Below are 15962 nucleotides of genomic sequence, written 5' to 3'. Positions count from 1 at the left end.
TTACATACATAAATAGTGGAATGTTTATGACAATTTGGCATTATATCAATGTGGTTATTTTTAATAACTTGGCTTTTGTTTTATTTGGTATTTATTTTAGTCTGAAATGTGTGTATGTTTGATGAACGGTGTTCGCTTTCATTTCTTCAGAATTGTATTTAAATAAACATTTTATATTTTATTATCGGTTATAAAGGGTAATAATGTATTAATACATGCAGACAATATTTTAAATGGTCTATTTTTGTATTTTGCATTACATGTAGCGAATAAAAGTCACGGAAGTGACGCTAATAGAAACCAAAGTGACGACAGGCGATATTTGTTGTCATATCTGTTTTTGTTGTGAAGAGCAAAGGCGAGGATCATCTTTGCTCGGATGGTGAGGCTCATTTTGCGCTTTACATATTTAAATCATTTCAGTTTTCTTTTAATAGAAATGTTTTCAGTAATAAAATCTCAACTAGACAAAAAAACAGACGATATAAGCAAATAATGAGCAGTTTTGCCAGGATGAGGTTGATGTGTGGTGGTCATCTGTTAAACTCACCCCTGTTAGCAGACACTTCATAAAAAATGGTTTAATCTAATGATCCGTTATGTTGTCATTAATAATCGTTGCATCGTGATTTATAATGACAACATGTGTCTTTGTCTGTTTGTAATGATGCAATCAAGTCTGTCCATGACTCAACTGTACATAAACTGAACATGTGGTTGGGGTTTAGTCAGGAAAATAGAGACAATAACAGTCTCGTGAGTAGTGAACTTGGTCAGTTTGAGCTGGTATTGCACTTGTTTATGGTGTTAGAGATCTGTTTGTAGTAAATTGTCATAACTAATCCCACTATCATCATACCTGTTGTTCAGGACCTAAGGTGAATATTATACAGAGGTAGAATGTAAAACACGATGGCTGGTTTTGAAACGTACCAAGAGTATCATCGGATAGAAGACTGTGATGAAGACTCACCCCCAGGAGAGGAAGATTTACTCATCCATGTTTCAGAGGGCAGAGGGGGTAAGTATCGTTCACTGTGTCATATACAGTATGACAAGTTAATAGCAGGTGTCTAATATGTATAATAAAATACTTTTTTGTCATTTGAATTATGTCTTTGTTACATTGCAGACCCATGGCATCATATCAAGAACCTCGACAATTTCTTCACAAGAATATCCTTTAAAAAAAGATTACATTTTGCCATATTATTGACATACATTTCATAGGCTGAATGGAAAAATTGGCACTTTTGTCAATGCATGAATCTCCCAGCACTGTCCCGGTGTCATTTTCTCTTTTTCATGAGAGCACACTGCCTCTATTCATCATTAGGCATTGATATTTTGTTACGCTCAGGCTACATTAAAGCTTAACAAAGCTGTAATTCTTTAAAACTGTGTCAACTTTTATTGGAATGCAAGAGGCCTTAATCAACATGCTCACATATATCATTTTCATCAGAAGAATGGATTCGCCTGTATGGTGTTATCAGAATTTTTTGAGCTTGTGTAAGTCATATTTGTTCTTTTTCTTTAATTCTTTATGGCAGGTTTGGATATCACTTAAGAACTAATCATGTCTGCTTTTGCATTTTCCATTTCCAGGCAATTCCTGTTTGTGGTCACGTTTACAACTTTCCTCTTCAACTGTGTGGAATATGATGTTCTCTTTGCCAACCGAGTGGTCAACCACACGGGTCAGAGCCTCGGTCCTCTGGACAGGAACAAGGTCACCCTTCCTGATGCTATTTTACCCAGCGAGCAGTGCACTGAGAGGTCAGTGTGTGTCCGGTTTATACAGAGATGCTGAACGTCCTGCTATTGCCAATTGAAATTGACTTCGCTTGTAGAAATCTGTGGTTACACAGAATTTTATATGTTTGTTTAGTTTATTTATTTAGGAATACACGACAATTCATAATTGAACAATTACAACAAAATCAGTCTTTATTTACACTGATATTATTAATCAATCAATGAATTAATTACATCTTTGACTACAACACTTGAGTGTTCTTGGAATAAAGCTATAATAAAATAAATAAATATTAGATTAAAAAAACTTTGCACTCAAACTTGTAAAAAGTAGAAATGTTGAAATAAAATAATATTCAGTTGAAGTACTAAAATGATTAAAAGTAAATAAATTAGAACTAAATAGAAATATATAAAAAAAAATAATAAGAGCATAATAAAACTACTGAAAATGAAAATATAAAAATAAATACTATGATGGTGTATAAATAATATTAAAATAGCACTGACCCAATTTCAAATATGTTTTATTTATACAGAAAATCTTTTACAGTTCAGTTTACAGTCAAAATTAGTATTTTCACTGAATCAAGCAAAGTTCAGAATAGGGCTGTCATGTATGGAAGCTTGTTTCCGCCACAAAATAAAAAAATGTAAATGATAATTGCGACTTTTTATCTCACAATTGTGAGTTTACATCTCGCAATTCTGACTTTATTTCTCAGAATTGCGAGATACAAAGTCAGAATTGCATGAAATAAAGTCGCAATTGCGTGTTATAAAGTCAGAATTCTGACTTTTTTTCTCGCAATTGCGACTTTATATCACGCAATTCTGACTTTATAACACGCAATTGCGAGTTTATATTTCGCAATTCTGACATATTTTCTCAGAATTGTGAGATATAAAGTCCAATTCTAAGGGGAAAAAAAAGACGGACTTTTTTTTTTTTTTTTTTTTACCTCAGAATAGTTTATCTCACAATTCTGACTTTATAACACGCAATTGCGACTTTATATCATGCAAATCTGACTTTATATCTCCCAATTGCGTATTATAAAGTCAGAATTGCGAGATGTAAACTCGCAATTGTGAGATAAAAAGTCGCAATTATCTCTTAAAATGTTTTATTCTGTGGCGGAAACAAGCTTCCATAGTCATGAGCTATTGTTCACCTCAATTTATCGGTTTACGCGATTAATTGTCAACATAATTGACCGATTACTTGATTACCAAAGTAATCGTTAGTGACAAGCCCTAGTTTAGAATAAAAAACAGGTTTTAGGTTTTAAACTTTTTACAACCTGCATTGTAACAGTCCAGTTTGCAGATATTTTCATATTGCTTGTGAACTTCATCATAATGCACCACTCTAGGTTTATTTTTGGACCAATCAAGGTTTATCACGTATAAAGTTTTCAAAGTTGTACGTTGATTTATTATTGCGGTTTTCCTGTCACGTCTAAGCTGGACTTTCATAGTTGCCTGTATTCAAACGTGCCCTGGAGCTCTGGGTGAGAATGCTGTTTTGATTGCGTCACGCGTCATTCAAAACCTGGAACTGATTGGTTTCCTACTTCTCAGACAGTGGCTCCAAAATAAGCAGGCTGTAAACAAGCACCCGTTGGGATGATCTGCTCCTCAGAACCTGTTATTCTATTTCTGTGACCGTAGATGATACTGAAACGTATTACGTAGAGCTCATGTGTTTTAAATAGAAACCGAGTGTGCCATGTTTTGGTCCTTTTGGCAGTGGATTTTTACTTGGTAGTAGGGTACCTCTTATCATGGACACCTTAGACAGATAGTCAGAAGAAGTATAAATCAGTTCACAAATGTGTTGTTTACAGACTCAGATATGCAACACAAACATATTAATATCACAGTTGACGCACTTCATTCAGGAACATCTTGTGCTTTCGTAAAGTAATTAAGACTTGCCAAACATTCTCATTTGGTTGGTCATATTATTTGCGATATCTGCTTTCATTCTGTTTTGCAACTAACTGCGTTTGGAAAGAGAGTATTAGTTATTCAAGCCACAAACGTTTGCGCTCACAAATCATCTCTAACATTTTTGAAAGAAGTCTCTTATGCTCACCTGTAAAAACAGTACACTTGTGACATATTATATAATTACAAATTTAAATAATTTCTATTTGAATATATTTAAAAATGTAATTATTCTTGTGATCAAAGCTACATTTTCATCATTACTCCAGTCTTTAGTGTCACATGATCCTTCAGAAATCATTCTAATATGCCGATTTAGAGCTGAAGAAACATTTCTTAATATTATCAGTGTTGAAAACGGTTGCGAATTTTTTCTCTCTCAAGATAACAGCATTTATTTGAATTATAAATCTTTTGTAACATTTATACATTTTCTGTAACTTTTGATCAATTTAATGCATCCTTGCTGAATCAAAACTCAATTTTTGAATGGTAGGATAGATTTTATAGATATTATATATAATTTATATGCGCAACTTATAACAAACCATGAGCAATCCCATAATCATCTGCTGTCAAATCATAATAGTGATGATCTTTATTCCTCAATCAGGATTCAAGGAAACAGCTGGATCATCTTTCTCCTGATAATGGCGGCCATTTTCTGGCTCTATCGGCTTGTGAAGGTGATCTTTAACGTCCTCAGCTACTGGGAGATCCGGCAGTTTTATATTAAAGCTCTGAAAATACAGATGGTAAGAGACGCGTTACATAAGTTGATCAAACAACAAGATTTTAGATTAAAGTGCAAATGTAACATGCTGTGTCTGTTTTTACATAATTCTTTTTACATTTGTTATCAATTTAGTGGTCCGATGGTGTGATAAATGAATTTTTAAAAGTACAAATACTCCATGTTGTCTCTCAGTTAATGAAGTCATAAAACTGCATGTATATTAATAATCATAAAACGATGAACAAAGTGCAGATTAATCTAAAACTAATCTATAAAAGGTTGTCAAATTTATCTTTAAATGAATAAGCACACTATTAACCACATTTTTCACACCTAAATATGAATATTTATATAATTTAATAAGTACATTTAATTATTTTTTGTAAATAATTTGACGAATTATAAATATTTTCTGTTACACTACTTATCCAAACACTGTTTTGTGTTTTTATGAATGGTAGGATGAGTTGTGCAACTTTACATGGCAAGAAGTTCAGGGGCGTTTGATTCACCTGCAGCGCGAGCATCCCATGTGTGTCCAGAAGCGTGAACTTTCCGAACTGGACATCTACCACCGCATCCTGCGCTTTAAAAACTACACGGTGGCCATGATCAACAAGTCCCTGCTGCCCGTCAGACTGCGTGCGCCCTTCTTCGGCGACATGATTTTCCTCACGCAGGGCCTAAAATACAACTTTGAGCTCATTCTGTTCTGGGGACCTCTCTCACTCTTCCAGAACAAATGGAGCTTGCATCCTAAATACAAACGGGCGGCAAACCGGCAGGACCTCGCCAAGCAGCTGAGCCGCGTCATACTGTTGACGGGGCTGGTCAATCTGCTGCTGTGCCCCTTCGTGCTGGTGTGGCAGGTGCTGTATGCGTTCTTTAGCTACGCTGAGGTCATCAAGCGGGAGCCGGGGAGTCTGGGGGCCCGGCGCTGGTCGCTGTACGGCCGGCTCTACCTGCGCCACTTCAACGAGCTGGATCACGAGCTGCAAGGCAGGATGGGCCGTGGGTACAAACCCGCCGCCAAGTACATGAATGTCTTTGTTTCTCCTATGTTGGCGGTGCTGGCCAAGAACGTGGCTTTCTTCTCCGGCTCGGTGTTCGCTGTGCTCATCGCTCTGACGGTGTACGATGAAGACGTGCTGACCGTGCAACACATCCTCACGGCCATCACCGTACTTGGCGTGGTCATCACCATCACCAGGTACGGCAAGACTTTTGCATTCATTCATCTAGCAGACGTGACCTACTGTACAAGGACCAGGCGAAAATACATTTGTAAGAGCAAACAATACTCATAGTACACAATAATAAATCAAATAAGATGTACAGTACAGTATCTTTGCTAAAAGAAAACCAGTTAGACCAGCTATAGACCACCTTGAATTGATCAAATTGTATTTATTAAATGTTTTGAGGGTTGTTTGTTTTCATATGAATCAAATCCAGGTATTATTAGATTGTGAAGACAATAAATAGCTTGTATTATTTACAAAATATACAATCATTTCTAGTTGTCATAGACAGACTGTTCTTAAAGGTAGGCTACAACATTTATGTTGCCTTTTAAGGCGCCTTCTTTTAAGCCAAAAGTCTCCATCTCAGAAAATGCAATCCCATAATGCACTGCTCTTTGAAAGAAATCATCCAAGAAGTGGTGGTTCTAAAACAGTGTTATTTTAGCATTATTTATGCTATTATAGTATTTGTTAATAGCTTTTATTTTTATATTTTCAGTTTTCATTTTAACTTAAGTTCATAACTTTTAGTAATATTTTATGTGCGTCATCATTTTTATTATATATATATATATATATATAAAAAAATCTATTAAACTTTCATTTATTTTTGTGAGAACGGAAAATATTTGTGAAGATAATGGCTTAAAAATGTAGTTTTTTAAAGTGTTTTTAAGAGTTTGAGGCATTTAGTTAAAAACATATGTGTTCACATGTTTATGGATATGGGAAAAGTACTATTTTCCAAGCTTGGCCGATCTTTTAGATTCCTGAGTGATTTTCTTTTCTTAGTTGTGACATTGTAAATGGAAGATCAGGTGAAGTACTTCACTGAGAAGGGAATATCTGCGGCATATGCAGGTAAACATGAATCATGTGTCCAAGAAATTAGTTCTGTTATTGTAGCCGCATTTAGACTCTCCTAAACATGACAAAGCTGTGAATGGTTTACCTGTAAGTCAAGCCGCTGAATAAGTGGCTGGTCCTTGGGCAATTGCAGTGGCTAAAGAGCCCAGACCTTGTGTCGTCAGGCAAAGGTGAGGCTACTTGTGAGGTTCATTTAGCTAAAGATGCTGCCCATGTAGACAACGAGGCAGGTCCGTCCGAGCTAATGTGTAAAATGATTACTGCTGTGCACCTTGACACAAAACATATTGGTCCAAGTACGTAAAGTAAAAGACAATTGCTCTCCGCAGCTCTTCCCAGCTGGCGTCAGGTCAAAGAACAAGTGCTGTCTCGTGTGTTCTGCTGACCTTGTTCCACCTAAGCATTGTAATTCTGTCCTGAGCACTCTCAGCACCTGTTAATCTGACCTGGTCTTCAGTAACGCCATCTGAATCTCTTACAGGTCGTTTATTCCAGATGAACATATGGTGTGGTGTCCTGAACAGTTGCTTCAGTGTGTCCTGGCCCACATTCACTACATGCCCGACCACTGGAAGGGCAACGCCAACAAGAGCGAGACCCGGGATGAGTTGGCACAGCTTTTCCAGTATAAAGCGGTGAGAACTGCATGACATTGTCAGATCATTGTTGTTAGATATTATGCCTTTTGTTCATTCATTCATTAATATACAGTACCGTTAAAAAATTGGGGGTTTGGCAAGTTTTCTTTTTAAAGAAATTAATACTTTTATTCAGCAACGACACATTGAATTGATCAGAAGTGATAATAACGACATTTCTGTTACAAATGGTTTCTGTTTCTAATAAATACTGTGCTTTTGAACTTTTTATTCATCAAAGAATTCAGAAAAAAATTATCACGGTTTCCATAATGAGAATAAATGTTTCTTGAGCAGCAAATCACCATATTAGAAGGACCACGTGACACTGAAGACTTACATAATTTAAAATGAAATATTTAAAATATATTATTTAATGTATAAAAGACTTATTTTAAATTGTAATATCACAATATTACTGTTTTTACTGTATTTTTGATCAAATAAATGCTGCCTTGGTGCTCATAAGAGACTTCTTCAAAAACATTTAAAAAATCTTTTGTACTGTACTGTATGCATAATGTACGCAGTAAATAAATAAGTGATTAAATTAATGAATGAATACAGGGGTTTTCAAACTTTAAACAATTACAAATGTTATTTTGAAAGTGCATATGAATATATTTTTCTCAGAAAAAAAAAGAACAATGAAAATAAAAAAAATAAGTAAAGTACATGTTTAAGAATAGTTTTTAGTTTGTTGTGTGCTTTTCTTACTGTTGTCACTTTTAGCTCGTCCACTAGTTGTATGGCACTATTTTCTGCAGTTGCTTTGGAATTATATATTTAAAAAAATATTTTTTTATTGATTTTTCATAGAGAGGATCACACAATTACCCAAAGGTTTCTTCACAATAACAGAACAAAAATGTACCCTTTGGAATTATAGTTAATATGAAAAGTGTTATACAAATACATTCAAATTGAAAATGTTTTCCTTTATTTATTTTCCAATAATGAATATAAAGAGGATACACCGCTAATTTGAAGTTGATACAAATTAAATGAATTATTATTTAAATATTTTATGTAGGCTTTAGTACAATCACTAGCTAATAATTTGATTTAGAAAACATGTCTTTATGAAATCAAGTATACGTGTTTGCATATGGTATAAATGGGTCTAAATAATATTTAATAGTTAAAAAAAACCTCTTAGGTAGCATATACTAAAAGACAGAAAAACAAACATGACTAAATTATAAAAAATTAATTATTTAAATAGCATGGTTGTTGAAATTAGCCTATATATAAATTATTTAAGTATTTATTATGGTGAAAACAAATGATTCAAATAATATCAATAGTCTGGACTTGACTTTTTAGTCCTGATCTTACTTTTATAATACAGAGAGACAAAATACGCGATGTCTGACAGCTGAAACCGAGTAAGGCTGATGGTTTACCACAGGAACAGTTGAGTTTTCAGTTCTTTCAAGTGTGAAATGATACCCAACCACTCTGCACCTGTTTGTCTGATTTTGCACACCTGTTCTTTAGATTTGCATCTGTTTCACACCTGTGCAGCTGTTTTTAGGAGTTCCACTCACTGAGTTTCTCTCATTTTCGTGCGCCTGTCCTGCAGGTCTTTATCTTGGAGGAGCTTCTCAGTCCCATAATCACCCCCTTCATCCTCATCTTCCCCCTGCGGAGCAAGTCTTTAGAAATCATCGACTTCTTCCGTAACTTCACCGTCGATGTGGCAGGGGTGGGAGACATTTGCTCGTTCGCCCAGATGGACATCAGGCGCCATGGCAATCCACAGGTAACTGCACATCAAAGATCACATGCGTGTTTGGACATGCAGCTTGCAGTAATTCGGTGGGTAAAGCTTCATGGTGCAAACCCAGATGTTTGATTTCTCCCCCCCTCTCGCTCAGTGGATGTCTGAAGGCCAGACGGAGGCCTCGGTGTACCAGCAGGCTGAGAACGGCAAGACGGAGCTTTCTCTGATGCACTTCACCATCAAAAACCCTCGCTGGCAGCCCCCGCAGGAGAGCTCAGTGTTCATCAGTCACCTGATGGAGAAGGTGCAACAGGACGCTCAGACGGGACCGTCTCCTCAGCTGCTGCTGTCCGAGGCTCCTCTCTGTACCTCGCTGCTGTCCAATGAGTCCGGCACTGGGGTGAGGCACACTTGATCATGTTCACCACTGCCTTAGACTGTATTAGGATCCCTATCATGTTCCAATCAATGCAGCTTTTTCTAAACGGCATTCACAACACATGTAGGGCAGAACTGTATGCATCAGGATTTGATTACATCTTGCATCTCACAGATCTTGTCCAAGGTTATATTTCACCTTAAAACACACTTACTGTACAAAAATAAGAGATATTTTAGGATTTTTTTTTTTTCTTTGCATTGTGACATTATTTTTAAGAGTATTAAGCACAATGATTTTTTAAAAACTTAAAACAGCATATATTAGAGGCAATAAATATTGACCTGATTTATAAATACTTTACAATTTATATAAACACTTACAATATATATATATACTGCAATAATGAGAATGAGTATTATTATTATAATGAGGGATTGAGATTAGATGGCAAAACTGCTTAATTGCAAAAACAATTATCTTTTTTTTTTAAAATAGCATTTTTTTAAACTATTTAAAAGCTACAAAAAAATTATATAAATACATTAAAAAATTTGTTTTATATCTAAAAATATTACTTTTTTGTAAATAATTGATAAATCATGCGAAATCATATTTCTATTTCACAGGATACTTACTATGATATTTAAGATAAAAACATACCGTTCAAAAGATTTTTGAAGTCTCTTATGCTCACCAAGGCTGCAGTTAATTAACTGTTACAATGTAAAATAACTTACTGACCCCAAACTTTTGAACAGTAGTGTAAACAATAATAATTATTATTATTATCAACAACAATATAATGTTATTAAATAGTTATTTCTATAAAAAAAACAACAACCTGTGTTTACCTAAAGCTTCGGTTTTGTCTTTTTACAAACTTAATTTTAATGAGTCCCCCCCCCGGGAAAATGTTATGATTTTTGAAAATAATGATTTTTGGGGTAGGAATATCAATACAGCAATATGAGGTAAACATTGTGCTGTGCTCTGCTCTGTATTTTACAGTCTAGTTTCGGCAGTTCAGTGGTTAAACCTACAGAGTAGAGATTTATTTTATTTATTGAGTGGGACACACTTAGAAACACTCCATTCCGAAAGGGAAAAAAACAAACATTTCCTGTGGCGTTCAGGATATTAAAAAACCTGCCAGGAAAGACAAGAAATATTGACATTTAATTTTTTGCCTCTGCATTGTTTCTGCACTCGCTGCCAGATTGGTTATTTCACAGATCATAATCCAGACTTCAGCCATCTGTGTCTGCAGGGTTACATCTGCCAGCTCATTTTTCACATCCCTCAATGAGATGCATGTGTTTTGCATTATTTTTGTTCTTCAGCCTGATAACCTGTTAGCCAGTGTGTTGGCTCACCCTGTACTGACTGCCTCTGGACTGCCTGGAAGGAACCGGCGCTTCATCGCTCCGAGCAGTGCGGCTTCAGCCGCGGCTAGCGTCCTGGCGTCCCTCTCGTCGTCCCAGCAGCCCCACACAGGACGATCCCGCTCACACTCACTTCTACCATCCCGACAGCCGCACGACGGCCTCATGTACTACAGCGACCACACTGTGGCCGACAGGTAGCCGTCTTAAAACCTCGCAATTTGTGTCTAAATCATTCAGATCTGTGTAAGACTGAAGTTATCCATGTTACCTTTTTTTTAGCATGTCCGCTAGTGACTCCAAGATGCTCAGCCAGTCTCATTCAGCCCTGGTGTCAGAGTTTGCATCAGCCGAGATGAGCCTGCACGCTATATACATGCATGAGGTGAGTACACGCTTCTCGCAGTGGCCCTAATATACTCAAATATTAATAACAACCCTTCATGGTGGTTTTTGGTCTTTCCCTCAGGTGCATCAGCAGAAGACCCAGCATGTGCCAATGAGGGACCTGAGCGCCAACAGTGGTGAGTGAACCAGAGTCGCCTTACCAACAGTCTGAACAAAAATGGATTTTTCAGAGCGCATCAGATAGTGGTGGCCATGTCGAGTAATTAGTCAAATTAACAACACTAAAAAGAATCAAGTAAGATTTAATTAGAATTTAAATATCGCTCTTCGGCGGCACCTGAAAGCATCATCCCCATCACACTAGTGCCGCCCAATGCTTTTATTAAAGATGAGAATGATAAGAGATTTGGTGAGAAAAATATATTTCACATGTGCCGAAGGCAGACGAAGTCACGGTGAAAAATGTATTTGAAATATAATTGACAAATGTTTGAGGACACTTTACAATATGGTTACTTTTCCTAGCATTAATGCATTTGGTATCAAACAAACAATCATTTACAGCATCTTTTAATATATGTTCATCTTATGCTTTAAAAAAAATTTTTATTGTTAATTCATGATCAATATTACTATTATACATCTTATTGTTTAGCATTTTAAACAACTCAATGTTAACAATGTGTTAGCAAATATAGAAATTAACGTTAACTTCTAAAAAATAAAAGCTATATTATTATTTTTGCTAGTTCCTGATACCAAATGCATTGGCTAATGTTGACAAATTTAACCTTATTGTAAAATGCAACCTTTATACTAGGGAATGGGGTAATTAATAAACATTAATTAGCAATATTCTCTAAAAACTTACTTTACAATATTCTAACACTTTGCAATAAGAATACATTTATAAGCATTAGGAATCAAACTCATCAACAATACTTTTTACAGCACTTATTAATCTAATTTCATGTTTAAAATCATTATTATTATTATTATTATTATTAGAATTTGATACATTTTAGATTTTTTTTCTTTTTTTAAATAATATTTAATAAATCTGAATCATAAATGAATTAAAACAGCACATATATTGTCAATTTATACAACTTGTAATGTTAATGTATTAGCATATGTAGAAATTACACACAAACACACATTTTATATATATATATATATATATATATATATAAATAAATGCTGTAAAAGTGTTTTTTTATTCCTAGTTCATGATACAGAATGCATTAACTAATACTCCCGAATTTAACCTCATTATAAAGTGCTCTTAGAGAATGGGACTAATAAATACATTTTCAGATTGTGTCTGGTCAAAGTTATTCAGTCAATAAGTCTTAGCCAGAATAAGCTGTCAACGGGTCTATGATATCAAATGTTGAATCTTTGGGGTAATCAGTGATTTGAGAGACCTGCTCATGGTATAACTCTGGTATAAAAGCATCATGAGCCGCCTCTTTCTCTCAGCTCAAGGTCCCGAGACACAGACGGTCACCTTGGAGTCGCCCACTTCTGTCCGTCTGGGTGGCTGGGCTGAAGAGGAAGAGGAGGAGCGGGGGGACGAGGAAGAGATAAACATCAACCCTGTGCCAGATCAGACCAGCAGAGGGAGCAGCTGAAGTGCCTTCAACCTGTACGGTGCCTTTCACACATCGACGACATCGCTCATACCGTATTATATTGATATAGCACTCCATATTAGACTTTTGACTCAAACTACTTTATAAAGTGCAAAATGAATCAAACTCCATATTGCTAATGGTTAACATCTCTTTGTTTTTTGCAGGTTTTGTGTTGATTTCTGGGAGTTGTGGCCTTGCTTTGAAAACCTTTTGATAAAGCATGCTGGGACGCCACACCAAGCATGCCGTTCCAGGGGCCGTTGGGTTCTCTGGACACACCGTCTTCCAGTTCAGAGGAACTGATGTAATGGACTGCAAGAGTATGTCTGCCACTTTCCCTCCATCCTCGCATCATTACATTTACATTTACGACTGCTGTGTACGTGTGTGTGTGTGTGTTTGTTTTGTTTATGACACGACAGGATAACACTTGTTTTACAGTATTTATTTCCATTTCATTTTTTCTCATGCAATGTTTGATTCATTTGGGTTAGGGCAAGTTACTTTCTCCGCGCCGCCTCGGTTTTGAGGGATGAAAACATCCTTTTATCGTAGGATTGCTAGTTTCACTTTAGCGTTACAGCACCGGCGGACAGAGGAAACTTCACTGAATGTAAAATCATCCCAGTTGCCTCATAAGAAAAACATACTATTCAATATAAAATTATCATTTTTTTTTCCTTAAAGAAAATATAATATATAGAATTAAGGATAATTTTGCCTAGTTTCATTTAAATGAAACAAAAGTTTTGACAGATCTTAATAAAATGTAACATTTAAACATGAAAAAAAGATTTTAGCAATAAAATTCATCAAATTTTACCAAAAAAGAGTTTGATTTGCAGGGGAATAGAGTTCAAATTAAAAAGTCAGTCTGTCATGAGCGCGTGAACACTGACAAATGTGCTTGTTTTAATCTTTAGATGATCATATGACTGCATTAAATGATTTTTGTTATCATTTAAATTATGCTAATGCTATAAGAATGAAACAAGCTCGAGTGAATGTCGAAAACATATTTAAATTAATAAAATGATAGGATTTTTTTTTATAAAGCCAGACATTAGTCACAGGTCAGATCCATTTAAATATTATTTCTCAACTTGTAAACAACATTTTTAACCACTCAAAAAGTAAAAAAATAGGTTAAACTGACAAAATCATTTTGCAGCCGTTAATGGCGTCACGTTTTTTACGATTGGTTTGGGATTTGTACTTTGTACCCAACCGATAACAGTCTCTTCCAGTGTGATGAACTAAATATTACACATCTGACAGAAGATCCTTCAAGCCGTGTCCCCGTTCGAGCAGTTAATGTCTCGTGTCCGAGTCCGTGAAAGGTTAAGATTTTTGTGTGGTGCCTACGGTAAAAGAGTTCAATCCGTTATTAAACTAGAAACCGCCATAGAACAAATAGTTTTTAATGAATGTGTTCTCAAAAGGTTCGCCTCTGTAATATATCAGCATCACGAGAGCCTGAGGGCTTTCTGACAGTTTACACATGGCATATAACGAGCTTTCAGAAATCACCTACTTGAAATACTGCAGTAAATGGATGTTAGAGAGTAGTTTATAAGGGTAACGGCATCGATATCATACCCACCGAAATACCTCCCAGTGTACCTTAAGACCGCATATGTACAGTATTTATTTGTGTGGGTGTGACGTTATTGAACGAACACAATCAGGAAGAAGCTATCGCAGACGCAGTTTGCAGTGTTATGGGATTCTGGGGTTTTTTTTTCCACACAAGACTGAACTGCGCTAGTGAAACACTTTGTTTTACAGCTCTGTTATCTTAAAGTTCTGTTTAAACAGTCTGGGGTCGGACTGTGCCAGGTGCTATATATTTGTATATTTAATTTGTTTCGATATTTGTCTCTTTTTGTTGGGATTTTGACTTGTTTTGTCTGATCGAAATAACACTATCAAAAAAAAAATAAACCACACCAAAACCTGTATTTGCTGTCTTGGTTGATCATTTCAGGCGCCAGTGCTATTTTAGTATTACTTTTATGTGATTATGGTATTTCTTAATATTTTCAGTTAGTAATTTTAGGTGTTTAGGGTTAGTTTTGTCATTATTATTTTAGATTTGTATAGTGTAAGGCCCGATATATTGTTCCAATTGCCGGTTCGCCAATACACGGGGAAGGTTATCACGTGTTCTGTCCTCACTCATACAAAGTATTGGTTGGTTAAATTTGTAATACATTGATCATATGCATTTACTCGTTACTTCATCTGACTCCATAAATGAAAGGTTTTAATAACATCTGTGCCTCACTAAAAGTGAGCGAATGTATGACTATTCCTTTTAACCATTAAATGAACAATGTCAAAATCAGTTAGAATCATCACATTTAACAATTTAATATTTCAGATATCAGAGATCAATTCAAATATCTAGAACATGGTTATACATTGGTTACACCAAATAATCTTACCCAACTTGTAGCCTACCTGAGACACCTTCCTTTATTCTCTCTTGACCAGGTGACATGGGGGATGGGGGAGACCACCCTCAAATGGCTCTGAACCAGTTTTCTCTAAACTTCTCTAAACCTTATTTCCTTTTATTTTATCTATCTGGATATGAGATATCTGTACCACTCACTTTGAGACATTTCAAATGACACCAAAAACATAACAGTCAATGATAAACATTCACATTAAACCATGTTCTTGTGTGAGTTCTTAGTTGTTGTGAGAGGAAGTGAGGTTGTATGGGGGAGGTCGAATGTTAATTAGCCAGCAGTGCCCTTTGTCTCATTGGACCAGGCCCCAACCAGTATTTTCAGTCTCACAATAGCTTTTATTTTAATTTCAGGTTTAGTAATTTACAAAAAGAAATGTATTTAATTAAAAAATTACAAAATACTCAAACAAAAATTAGGATTGTTGCCTTGGGAATAAAGTGACCCAAGTTTAAAGTGTTTAATACTTGTATATAATTATTATATTTATATTTTGAATTGGCTTTTATTTTTATATTTTCAGTTTATTATTTCATCAATTTAGTGGGGTTAGTTTATTTTTTATTTTTAGTAATTAGCTTTTTTGGCAATCAACTAAAATAAGTTTGTTTTCATCTAATATTTATATATGATTATAGTATTTCTTAATATTTCGAATTGGCTATTTATATATTTTCAGTTTCAATTTTAATTTAAGTTAGTAATTGTATGTGCTTAGGGTTAGTTTGTCATTTTAATTATGTTTTAGATTTGTATAGCTGTTTTATTTCAGTTTTAGTAATTTGCTAAAATTATTTAAAAATGGCAAAATGTT

General features: G+C 35.2%; 1 protein-coding gene across 1 annotated transcript; it reads left to right on the top strand.

Moving 5' to 3' along the window:
• Positions 1-297: 297 nt before the first annotated feature.
• Positions 298-14630, top strand: atg9b (autophagy related 9B). The gene is made up of 15 exons (XM_084399469.1): positions 298-382; positions 871-1021; positions 1133-1180; positions 1452-1512; positions 1609-1779; positions 4325-4466; positions 4909-5657; positions 7040-7193; positions 8782-8961; positions 9077-9322; positions 10645-10883; positions 10969-11071; positions 11156-11210; positions 12517-12682; positions 12836-14630. The coding sequence occupies exons 2-14, from the start codon at positions 913-915 to the stop codon at positions 12666-12668; spliced, it is 2409 nt and encodes an 802-aa protein (XP_084255595.1). The 5' UTR covers positions 298-382; positions 871-912; the 3' UTR covers positions 12669-12682; positions 12836-14630.
• Positions 14631-15962: the final 1332 nt, after the last annotated feature.

The sequence above is a fragment of the Rutilus rutilus genome (assembly GCF_951802725.1).
Source record: "Rutilus rutilus genome assembly, chromosome: 24".
Lineage (NCBI taxonomy): Eukaryota > Metazoa > Chordata > Actinopteri > Cypriniformes > Leuciscidae > Rutilus > Rutilus rutilus.
The sequence above is the reverse complement of the archived record's forward strand: the minus strand, read 5'-3'. Positions and strand labels throughout refer to the sequence as shown.

Excerpts from the sequence above, each read along its gene's own strand:
- atg9b (XM_084399469.1), top strand. The coding sequence starts at position 913 with ATGGCTGGTTTTGAAACGTACCAAGAGTATCATCGGATAGAAGACTGT. Across the intron at positions 5,658-7,039 it reads GTGGTCATCACCATCACCAG|GTCGTTTATTCCAGATGAAC; the intron begins GTACGGCAAGAC and ends AATCTCTTACAG. Across the intron at positions 10,884-10,968 it reads GACCACACTGTGGCCGACAG|CATGTCCGCTAGTGACTCCA; the intron begins GTAGCCGTCTTA and ends CCTTTTTTTTAG.